At 41.4% G+C, this 12215-nt stretch overlaps 1 protein-coding gene across 4 annotated transcripts in view; it reads left to right on the top strand.

Annotated features, from left to right (window-relative positions):
* The first annotated feature begins 1958 nt into the window (after positions 1 to 1958).
* The window catches only part of INTS6 (integrator complex subunit 6), a 104437-nt gene continuing 94180 nt past the window's right edge, over positions 1959 to 12215 (top strand). For all 4 annotated transcript variants that reach the window (XR_003513735.1, XR_003513737.1, XR_003513736.1 and 1 more), the window contains exons 1-3: positions 1959 to 2609; positions 3012 to 3089; positions 3917 to 4066. Coding sequence is in view for 1 of the 4 variants with exons in the window: in XM_027557312.1 (XP_027413113.1) it covers positions 2499 to 2609; positions 3012 to 3089; positions 3917 to 4066 (339 nt within the window). In the remaining 3 variants the exon portion in view is untranslated. The remainder of the gene's footprint in view (positions 2610 to 3011; positions 3090 to 3916; positions 4067 to 12215) is intronic.

Here is a 12215-nt window from a genome sequence, read left to right as displayed (position 1 = left end):
AGCACTGACAGAGAAAACTGGGGACAAATTCTATCAAGAGTTCTTTCAGTTGCAAATTATCACTTTGAAAAAAATTTTTGTTTTTGTGACTTATAAAACAATTTGAATATTGTCATTAAAATAAAAACAAAAATTTTAAAGTATCAAGGAACTCTTAATTCTTTATCTTCAGGTCTAGGATTCCATTTTGGGAAACATTGCTTTAAGGGACCACTTAAACCTACTGACCCTAGAAAATGTTATTTCCCCAGGGAAATAACATTTTCTCTTTTCTGAATTATTTAGTATCTAATCACTTTCTGTTCTGTAGTAGCTAATAATATATGGGCTATATTTTTCTAGAAAAACCATAAGTTCTTTGAAGGCAGGAATACTATTTTAATCATTTTTAACTCCACTTAGTAAACACTGGATGTAATCTCTCTATTGTGGTCTAAATCTCTTAAAAATACTTTACTCGTCTGTGGAACCTACTCACAGAACAGTGTATTATTGAACTAGCCCTACTATAACAAAAGTTCAGAGACTATCTTAAATGTTAGTAAAAGTCCAAGTTAAAAAATTCAAAATTTAAAAAAAGTGCCACAAAACATGTTTCATGTTAACAGTAATAGGAACAATTTATTTCAATGACCAGTAGGCAAATAATTAAGAATTTCAGAATAAACGGTAGAAATGTAAGGCTAGTAGGGGAGTCTTGTCTTATATGGGTTGTATGTCCCTAAGTCAAACTGTCGACTAGTACATTTGAGGAAACTTTTCCTCGGACATTGAAGATTCATTATGTCATCTGGCTTGATGACAGGCGCTGGTTTTTAACCGAGGATGTCTTCCCTCATGCAGTATCTGAATGGAGCCTGATACAGTGTATGTGAAAGAGCACTGGAAGGGTTATGCAGAACCAATCTTATGTGTCACCTGGGCAGCCAAGTAAATAAAGAGTAATGGATTATGATTTGCCAGCGTCCCTTTTAGCTCTGAAAACTAACATTCGATGGCTCTAAGTAAATATGGCTTGACAGGGGTTACTTCTTTGGGTAAGACGGGTTATTTCCCTCCCAGTATAAAAAGGGCAATAAACAGTTTATCGATAGGTGAATCTTTCCCCACTGTCCTTTTAGGGCTGAGTTAGGGGGAAAAAAATGGTTTGTATCCTTTTTGGTGGGTCCTGCAACGAGAGGGGTACTGGCCAGGTCCAGCCCTCGCCCTCGGTCGCTGCCCAGGGCCAAGCGCGGCTGCGGGCGAGGGTTGCCCGTGGTCCCCACTCCCCAGCGGGAGCGGTGTGACTAGCGGAGATTAGTCCCTGGTCATAAACAACCTCTCACTTCCCCTCCCCCGCCCCGCCCGCGCCGGGGCCGGCCCTCCGAGGGCCAAGGAACCTCCTCCGACGACCGCCGGCCCAGAGCCCTCCTCTGGGGGGCGACCGCGGGCTTGCCGCTAACTCCTACCCGGGCTTTTGATCGCGCTACTCATCCCTCCTCGCTGGCCCACAGTGAAGGGGTTTGCTACCAAGACCTCGGAAGAGGAGCTGAGGCCAACCTCCATTTCCCTTCCCCCGACCCCTACCACCTCCGACAGCCAAGGAGAGGCCGCCGTGCCTGATGCGCAGACTCACAACCGCGCCGGCCCTGGGCGCGCCGACGCAGCCCCCGCCCCACGGACCTTCCGTGGTCAGTCTCCGCCCCTTCCCGGAGCCCGCCTCCGCGTCGGCCGGCCCGCCTGCTCGCCCCTCGCGCTCGCTCTCGCGCGCACCCGACGCCCCGCCTCTGCGCGTGCTCCATAACTGTTCCCGGAGCCGGCCTCCAAGCTTTCCCCGCCCCAGAGCTGTTTGAATATGCTAATAAGAGGCCAGGGGCCAGCCAATAGAATAGCGGGGCGGTGCGTCACGTGGGCAGAGGACGTGTCAGAGGGCGGAGCCTCTGCGGCCCCTGCCCGAGTTAAAACCGGAGTGTGAGGGAGAAAAGCGCTTCAGTAGCGAGAGGGGCTGAGAAAGTGGTGACACCGCCGGGGTGCGGAGGGAGTCCCTGAAACTTCTCCCAACAGCCCCAGGGCCAATCTCCCCTCAGCCCACTCCCCTCTTCGCCAGCTCCCAGGTCCCCACTCCCAGCGCCGGGGGTGGGGTAGGGAGCCAGGCCCGTCTCCCGCTGGGACACACACAGGGGCCGGGAGCGGGGACGGGACCCCCGAGGCGGGGGGGGAACGGACCGACAGACAGACGGCCGGGCGCCCGCCCCAGCGGGCAGGCAGGCAGGAGGAGGCGGAGGAGGCGGGGGTACGACGGGGAGGACTGGGTCCGGGGAGTTTCCTCTCAACTATCGGGGGAGAAACTCCCCGCAGCCGGAGGAAAGACCCAGACGGTGTTTTCCTCCCGGGGGCCGCGCTCCCCCGCCCCGCGTTAGCGGCGGTTGCCGCCGCCGCCACCGCCGCCACCGGCGCCTCCACCTCTACCATCTCCTCTTTCTCCACCACCTCGGGCCCCGGTGTCCCCGGCCAGCACTATGCCCATCTTACTGTTCCTGATAGACACGTCTGCCTCTATGAACCAGCGCAGCCATCTGGGCACCACCTACCTGGACACGGCCAAAGGCGCGGTAGAGACCTTCATGAAGGTACCGACCGACCGAGCCCGGGGGCGACCCCAGCCCGGCGGCCCGCGGGCGGCAGGGGTTGGGGGGAGGGCGGCGAGGCGGAGGTGTCGGGGACCTGACTGCGGGAGCTGCCGGGCTCGGGGACCCCCTCCCCCACCGCGCGGGCGGCGGGCGGCCGGGAGCTGCGAGCCGGGCTCGGCCAGGGCCCGGGCTCCGGCCCCGGGTGGTGTGTGTGTGTGTTGGGGGAGGGCCGGTGTGTGTGTGTGTTGGGGGGTGGGGGCGGCCGCGGCGTGTGCGGTAACGGGGGGGGGGGGGGGGGCGGCGGGGCCGCTGAGCGCCCCTTCTCCGCCTGCTAACCTCGCCTGTGTGCTTCCCTCTCGCCCGCCCTGTTCCTGCTCCCGTTTTCCACCCGTTCTCCCTCAGCTCCGTGCCCGGGACCCTGCCAGCCGAGGAGACAGGTATATGCTGGTCACTTTCGAAGAGCCACCCTATGCTATCAAGGTAACAGCCCTCGCCCTCCCCCTCCCCTTCCCCGTCCCTTCCTCTCTCGCCCTCCCCGCCCCCCCATTCACCCTTCCTTATGCTCCCCTCCCCCACCCGCCGTGCTCTAGGCGCTGAGGTCTTTTCCCCTGCGGGCTCCCACCCCCTCCCCCCGCTCCGGAGCGTCCCGGCGCGGCGCGGAGTCGCCGGGCCACCGCCGTCCCCTCCCCAGCCCGGCCCGGCGGCGGCGGCGGCGGCGGCGCGGCGATCAACATGGCCGACATTTCCCCTCCGCGGCGTGAGCGGCAGCAATGAACTGTGGGGGATATTTATTCAAGTTAGCCCGAGTGACAGCCGGGCCCGGCCGTGCAGAGCCCGGGTTTGCATTAAAGGGGAATCGGCCCGAGGCCGGGGCGGGCTGGCGGGCGGGGGGCTTGCGATGAGGGGTGGGGTGGGGTGCAGCGGGGCCGGGTCTCCGGATTCTCCCCGAGAGGGCCGCGGGGCCGGTGGGACAGCTCCGGGTGAACTTCGGAAGTGCTGCTCACTTCTGCTTTCCACCAGTACCTCTGCATCCCCGGATTTTTGGGCACGAGGTTGGGGAGTGCATCTCCCCGGAAAGTTATGAAGTATTAAGGCTGGTAGCCACGGAAAGCTGTAGAGCCAGCAGGTTTATTCTCGGCCACCTCTGGAAGAGAGTTTCTTTAACAGAGAGACGGCATTGACACTTTACCCCAAACCGTACAGTAAAGTCGAGCAGCTGCTTGGTGAACGGCAGATTGTTAAAGGCCGTCCATGTGTACCTGGCTTTAAAAGATGAAAAAAAGAAATTCTCACATTTTTCTTTTCAGGCCGGATGGAAAGAAAACCATGCAACGTTTATGAATGAACTGAAAAACCTTCAAGCTGAAGGACTTACGACTCTTGGCCAATCCTTAAGGACAGCTTTTGATTTATTAAATTTAAATAGATTAGTAACTGGCATAGACAACTATGGGCAGGTAGGTTGAATATTAAGGTGGAAACACAGTTAATTTTTCTTTTTGTGGACAAGCAGCCCAGTCCAAAAGCTATATACCGTGAAATACAAATATGAAACATTGCAGATTAAAATACAGAATGCACATAATACAAAAGTGGAATTCTGACCACAATGTATATGGTTTTGTAGCCCTCAGGTTTTTTTTTTGTTTGTTTCTTAAAATGTATTTGGGTTCAGAATTTGAATCTGAATGCCATAAAGTTGACATAAATTTAGTTTTAATCCCTTAAAGTTCACTCAGGAAATAAAAGGAAAACATCCTGTTTCACCACACTGTTTCTCTGATGGCCTACCCACTGGCAACTGCAACCCTTGCAATGACTGACACACACTAGTTAATTAAAATGATCTTAAAATGTTAGAGGAAATTATTCTATTTGTTGCAAAAGGGCTTAGTTTAACCGTGTTGTATAACAATTCTGAAAGGTGAAAAGATTTTCAATGTACTGGCTGAGTACATTAAGATTTCTCAGTTTTTGAAGTGTGTCCGCTAAGCCACTGCAGGAAGAATTCTGAAATCATTCTTGAGTTAAATGGCAGGTCCAGAATTTTGTTTTTAAACTCCCAACCCTTGGAAGAGAGGCTGTTGGAAAATTTGAAAGAGCCCTTCCTTTCTCCCTGAATTCCCCCAGTTCCTCTAATACTCTTGCTCTTAGCTGTTTGAAGATGAGACAAGATACTTAAATCACATGATGGTCACTATGGGATAATGCAAGGTGGTCCATGATGACACTTTTTTGGGTAACTGGCCCAGGAAGTAAAGGATGACAGGTTCTGTGTTGTGCAGAGCACTATTACCACAGTGACACATTTTGGTATACATTTTATTCTTTTCACAAATTCCATCAGCCACACTTTTCCTTAGTTTCACAAGTTTCAGGGAAATTCTTCCCACAACTACAGCTTTTAGTTTTTTTTTCTATATAGAAGCAGAATTGTTCTTTTGTTTTAGAAATGTTTACCCTTTAGTTCTTAGGGATGACTATTCATTGCCTGAACATCTTTGGAAATGGTTGAACGTAGTCCTATTGCATTTAAAGTATACATTTCAACTTGGAGCCAGTTTGTTTCTGTTTTTATGGAATTGTACTTCCATTGTTTAATTAGTAAATGTGTATTTTCTTATACAGTAATCTGTTTCCCCTTTCTATGCTGCTTTATGTTTCAACTGTTAGTAATTTAGGCAGATTTGCCATGAACTTTTCAGTTTGTTTCTTTATTTCCCTTTCAGATTCCTTTGTTATCTGTAGTACTATGCAGTCTTAGTGCTTAAGGTCTCCATCTAAATTTTGAGTTCAAAGTCAAATAAGAAACCTGCCCTTACTCGGTTATCCTTATTTCCTTATTATTAGATATACTTGTTACTTGGTTGTTAGGTTGTCAGTGTATAGCAGGAGTATTAATTTTCTGTATCACATTTCATAAGTGGGAAAGACTTTTAGACATATTTACTTCCTACCTCCTATTAAAAATATTTTTTAGGTGTTTCCTTGGAAAAAACTGTCATGGAGAGGCTGAGGACATTTGTAACTTAAACCTATATTTTCTTTTTCACAATTGTTGCCTTCCACCAGGGAGCACTTACGTTCTTGTCTGTAAAGTTCACGCAAGTTTGAGGTTGAATGTGGTCCTGCTGTGCTCTTACCACTTGCACCAAGAGAAGAGCCTGGAGATGAGGATGTTTTTGAATGTCAGGATTTATTGATTCAACAAGGGGTAGAGATTATGCCTTTTAGTTATTTTGATGAATAAGTGAAGAGGCAAGGAGTAATATCCTGAGTCGGCACATAAAAATGATACTAGCATTAAAGTAACTTACGAAGCCATAATTTTCCAAATGAAAATGATGATTGAGTAGTCTTTTAATTAGAAGAAAATGTCTTTTCAGAAGCTATTTTTCATCATGAGGTTTTTTTCTTGCTGATTTAAATATATATTTTCTTGTTAAAAAAGACAAATGATAGAGAATTTTGAGTGTCTCATATATTTAATAGTGAATAGTTCATGTTTTCTTTGTGAGATTGTCTGCCTATTTTTTGTGGAATACCTGTTTTCTGTAACCTCAGTGTTTCTACATTAAGTACTTTCCCTCTCATACTCTGTCCTAGGATCTGTGGAGCCCGTAGTACTAAATACTATTGTATAATCTCAGTAGTTGAAGGAAATGAGAAAAGGTGAGCTAGATGAAAGGGCATATTGAGTTTATAAAGCATCTGAAAACTTTATATAAGCTTCTGAAAAAGTTTTCCTAAAACACTTAAATGGGGTTTATATATATCTGCATATTTATACAGATACCTCCACACGTTCCTCCCACCCACATACGTGCACATACAGGTTTCCAGAGTCAATTCCAAGAGTTTTTAATATCTATTTGTTGCATTAACATACTTAAAAATAAAACATGTTGAGCTATTAGTATAGTAAGAACTTGCAGGGCTTCAGCAAGGTTAAAGTGGCTGGGAAAAAAATGGATATTCGTGAATGTTTTCTCAAGCACGGTGGCTATCTCACTAATAAATTCCTTGCATGTTGAAGTCCTTATAAATCTGACAATTAGTACCATTTGCTGATATTTCTATACTCATGGGATGATGTGTAGTCAGTCTTCCTTATAAATTTTAGTAATAACTAAATTAGTTATTTAGCAATTAGTCAATTGCTATCATTGCAGGTAAATGTGATAAATTTTTTTTTTTAACATGTGTTCACTAGGGTTTCAAATAATGCTGAATTTTTAAGAGGCACTGAAAATTTGATCTGGCCTTAATATCTGTTGGACATGTATATTTGATTAAAATTTCATATGTAGATTGGTTTATTTTTCATACTTTAGCAAGTTGTTCTATTATTTTCAACATTGTTAAAGTTAGGTTCCAGTTAGGTTTAGCTTCTAAATATTACTCTGACCTGCAGTTCATCATTTTTGTCACTGGACTGATTCCACACTCCTGCTACTCAATACACTAGTACTGATTCTGTTGTTCCAGGACTTAGAATGGTACCTTCTACTCTATACCTTTGGTGAAGACAACCCTTGAATAATAACATAAAAGGAGATAAAATATGTGTTTAATTTTTTGAGGGATTTCTATTCCAAGTGTTTACCTCATTGAAAAATGGTGGCTTTTAGACAAGATCAAATTGAGTGAATCTCAGGGAGAATAATGCCAGCCAATTTTATTCTTCAGCATAAAGAGCTATTTGTGAATGAAGCAGATAATTCAGGTAGATTTCTAGTAATACTGCTTTTTTCTCTTCACCAAAGCGGTACCCATTTAGTTCACAGATAGTATGTAATAAAGGTTTCTCTTTTAACACTGGTAGGTGAAGTAATGAAAACTTGATTCCCAGTTGGGTTTTTGGTTTCCATTAGTCTACCGAGAAATGTATAAACAGTAGTTTGGTATTTATTGACCTATAGATATCTTTTCAAAAGAAAGTAGATTATTATCCTTGAACATTCTGTGCTGAAGTCCCTGAACCTTTTTTTCCTACTTTTTAAATTTAAACATGTAATAGCAAATATACCATCCTAACTATTTTTAAATGAACAGTTCAGTAGTGTTCATAGTGTTCAGGTTATTGTGAAGCCAGTTTCTAGAACATTTTCATCTTTCAAAACTGAAACTCCTTTCAAAACAATAACTCCTTATTTCCCCCTAGCCCCAACCACTGGCAGTCAAAGAACAGCACCATTCTACTTTCTGTTTCTATAAATTTGACTGCTCTAGAGATACCTGCTGTAAATGGAATCATCGAGTATTCCATGTTGTAGCATGGATCAGGGTATCATTTCTTTTTATGACAAAATAATATTCCATTGTATGTGTATACCACATTTAAGTTTTCTCTGTGCATACCACATTTTGCCTGTGCATTAGTGATGAACACTTGGGCTGCTTCCACCTTTTGGCCATTGTGAGTAATGCTGCTGTGAACATGGTGTGCAAGTGTCTCCTGAGATCCTGCTTTCAGTTCTTTACACCCTGAAGTAGAATTGCTAGATTGTTTGATAATTCTGTGTTTTAAAAATTTAAGAAAAGGCCATATTGTTCTACATAAAGGTTACACTGTTTACTGTTCCCACCAGTAGTGCACAAGGATTTCAATTTCTCCACATGCTTGATAACACTATTTTCCTTTTTTCTAATATTAGCCCTTTTAATGGGTTTGAGATGTTATCTTATTGGTTTATTTGCATTTACCTAATTATTTAATATTATTTATATTGTACATTTCTTCATATGCTGGGTGGACATTTGTATATTGGTTTTGGAGAAATGTCTGTTCAAGTCCTTTGCTTCTTTTTTAATTGTTACTTTCTTCTGTTGTTGATTTGTGGGAGTTCTTTAAATATTCTAGATAGTACCCTCTTATCAGATGTGCGATTTGCAGATATTTTCTCCCCTTCCATGAGTTGCCTTTTTGTTCTGTTGATTGTCCTTTTTACAGACGTTTATTTTTGGTGTATTCCTCTTTATCTTTTACTGCCTTTGCTTTTGGTGTCATATCCAAGAAATCATTGCCAAATCCAATGTATTCACGCTTTCCCCCTGTATTTTCTTTTAGGAGGTTTACTTTTACATCTTAACATTTATGTCTTTAATCCATTTGGAATTAATTTTGGTGTATGATACGGGGAGTAAGGGTCCAGCTTCATTCATTTGCATGTGGACATCCAGTATTTCCAACACCATTTGTTGAAGAGACTGTCCTCCGCTTTGAAGGGTCTTGGAAAGTCACTGAAATTATTTTCAATAATTACTGATGGGATAGGGCCCTCTATAATCAAACTGGTTTAAATGTTTTTTTTCTCCATCTGTAATTGTGTAAAGGAAGAGCAGTGGCTAGGAATGTGAAAATGGAATTTAAAATCTGACCTTGACATTGAATTACTCTGTCATACTGGACAGTCACTTTACTACCCTGTGCCTCTGCTTCTTCGTTTCCCAAATTGCCAGTAATGAAGCTATTTATACCCTTATAGAGTCAATGAGAGGTTGAAATGGGAAGATATGGTAAAATGTACCTCAAAAGTTATGAAGTGCTCAGTAGATACAAGACATACTTTTCTCCCCTGAATAAATTATTTACCTCTAGTTTTCTGTTATTTTTCCCTGTTGAATTGGAAAGTACAGTGATAAAAATCTAGTGATACTTAAAGCTGATATTTATTACATGCTTTGAAATCTGTAACATATTAAATATATTTATTTTTGGGGGGAGTGAGCTTTGTATTGCTTCCTAAGGGAAGCAGTGTGAAAAGTAAATATAATGTGATCAAAGTTGTCTTAATGATAGTTGATAAGCATGGGATAAAGGATGGGATTTTTTAAGTGTTAAATGAAAACTGGATGAATATAGTTCAGTAGATAAGTCAGAAAGTCATTCTTTTATAGGAATGTAAATTAGAAAAGGAACCCTCAGAAGACAAAAGCACATGTTTTAGGATTCTTTCAAATAGGGAGCTCCCCCTAGTGCGTTTAAGATGATACTTACACACATTTGATTTGCAAGGAACTTTTGAGGAGCGCATCTATTGGGTAAATCAAGGGATATTTTAATAAGGTTTGACTGAGCTCAAAGTAGTATAACATAGCTATGATTTGTTTCCTGTTGAGCAGTAATTTTGAAGGTGGTAATTTATGACAGATTTCAAGACCCAGGTTTTATTTTCTTTGAAACTCGCTGTAATTTGTCTTCATTTTACACGCTAAATCTATTTTCTAAAAGAGAAAAAACCCACCTTGGTATGATGGTTTTAAAAGAAAATGAAAAAGACTATCCTAAAGACATTGCGTTCTTTAATTTATTTTTTTAAAATTTTATTTTATTTTTAAACTTTACAATATTGTATTGGTTTTGCCAAATATCGAAATGAATCCGCCACAGGTATACATGTGTTCCCCATCCTGAACAGACATTGCATTCTTGATTAGAAATTATTGAAAATAAAAGTACAAAAGGTGAAAGTAATATGTTCCATTTCTTCAAAGAGAATATTTTCCCTTTATGCAATAGAATGTCAATAATTTAGTATTAAGCTATGTATGAAAAATTATATACATTAAATTATGTTTGAAAATTAAAAGACCAGGAACAAATATTGAAAGAATATCACTTATTCGATTATTTTCAATTGATTTAAGGTCATTTATGGTCAGAATTAACTAAAAGTATTGTTTAGCCATGTTTGTGTTACAGATTTCTGTAAGGAGATTATAATATTTTATGTTAATTTTTTTAAATATTTATTTTTAGTCGTCATACTCCACTCAAATTTATACTTTTATGAATTGTTTTGGTGGATATTTTTCCTTTGGTGGATCAACGCTAACGTATTATCAGTGCTGTTTTTTTTTCCATTTTATTTTTTAATTTTCTCTTTTTAGCCATGTGGCTTGCAGGATCTTAGTTCCCTGGCCGTTAAAGCGTCGGGTTTTAACCATCGGACTGGCATGGAATTCCCTGTTTTCTTTCATTTTAAAGAAGTAATTTCTTTACACAAACTTAATTTTTGTTTAGCCTTATTATTAATCTGCTTAATTTAAGCATGGTCCCAGACCATAGAATACTGAGTTTTTTGGATTTTGTCTTTATTCCCTGATCCCTCTTCTTTCCTCCATCTTTTTTTGTTGAGATACGCCTTAAATATATATAATATGTGTGAAGCTTAGTGAATTTTTATATACACTCTTGGAAAAACAAATTGAACTTTTTGCATCTATTGACAGAACTTTTCATTAGACTTCCTGTAAGTATTATTATAGTTACTGTATTTTGGGGCTTTAGAATTGAAAGTGATGTTAGACTTCATCTTCCTTATTTTATAAGTGTAGAAGGTAAGACCCAGTAAAGTTAAATGCTTAATTTTGTCACATTATGAAATATTTCACATTATGAAAAAGAGAGCAATTGGTTATGAAACAGTCATGCAAAATTTATTAGTAATTTGTATTTTATTTAAAAGTAAATTTTATTTAAAGGTATAACTTGTAGATGTGAATCCATTTAGGTGGTAGGGGTTATATCTGGAGCTCTCTAGTGGAATATGCCTTCTTTCAATTCCTCTGAAAAGCAGGCATTTTGTCATTGTGTTGCATTTAGCTTTTCTTGTAACACCCTGTAAAAATACTGTTTGTTATATTCAGTTGGATTTCCTTGCGAGTCCCTTGTCCCTCCCCACTCCCTGAAAAATAATATGAATGTAGGGGATAGTTGACAGGATTTTGTATATGTGTGTATGTATGTGTGTGCGTGTACGTATGTGTATATATATATATGTATGTTTGATGGTACTTTTTGATTTTGTACTCCTAGTTTACTAAGTTTCTGATGTAGTTAATACAGTACTATTACCCTAGTCAGTCAATCAGTTGATTTCTCCATTGTCATATGCCGGCCAGTATTACTATTGGAATTATAAGTTTTTACCTGGACAGTTTGTAATTTGTTAACTACCAGTTAGTTTCCTTTGATATAAGATACTTCTGAAAGTCTCTAGGCATTGTTTTTAAAATTCAGAAAAATCTCTTCGGCTCTTCACCCAAGTTGTGTAATCTCTGAACCTCAGTTTCCCCATTAGGAAAATAAGAATGGAAGAATCTTATCTTGTAGGATTGTGGTGAAGATTGATAAACACTGTAATCTGTTAGTGTAATAACACCTATTACCATTTCTGTGAATTTCCTTTTATTTGAATTAAAAAAAAACAGGAATTGTAGGTACATGGAGTATTTCATCCAGATTTTTAAGAATAAGAAATGTGATAGGGAAAGAACGAACTGCTTCGTTAGAACTGGCTGTGCCAGGCTCTGCTGCTACTAGCTGAGGTTGTATTGACTGACAAGTCCCTTAAGTTTGCCTCACTTTTGTCACCCACAAAATGGTGATAATACCAATTGAAAATGTTTTTAAGGATTGAAAAGAACATTTGTTAATCATCTAGCAAAGTGCCTGCTTAGAAAACCTTTTCTAATCTGCAGCCTTTGAGAAAAAACAGTAAATGTTTTTGTATAACCCGACATGCATACATCACAAGAAGCTCAAATCAGTTGTCTGTTTCAAGTGAAATTCCTTGCCACTGGGGACATAGTGGGTTTTGG

The sequence above is a fragment of the Bos indicus x Bos taurus genome, chromosome 12, assembly GCF_003369695.1.
Source record: "Bos indicus x Bos taurus breed Angus x Brahman F1 hybrid chromosome 12, Bos_hybrid_MaternalHap_v2.0, whole genome shotgun sequence".
NCBI classification, from domain to species: Eukaryota; Metazoa; Chordata; class Mammalia; order Artiodactyla; family Bovidae; genus Bos; species Bos indicus x Bos taurus.
Note: the sequence above shows the minus strand (reverse complement) of the source record. Positions and strands in the feature narration are given on the sequence as shown.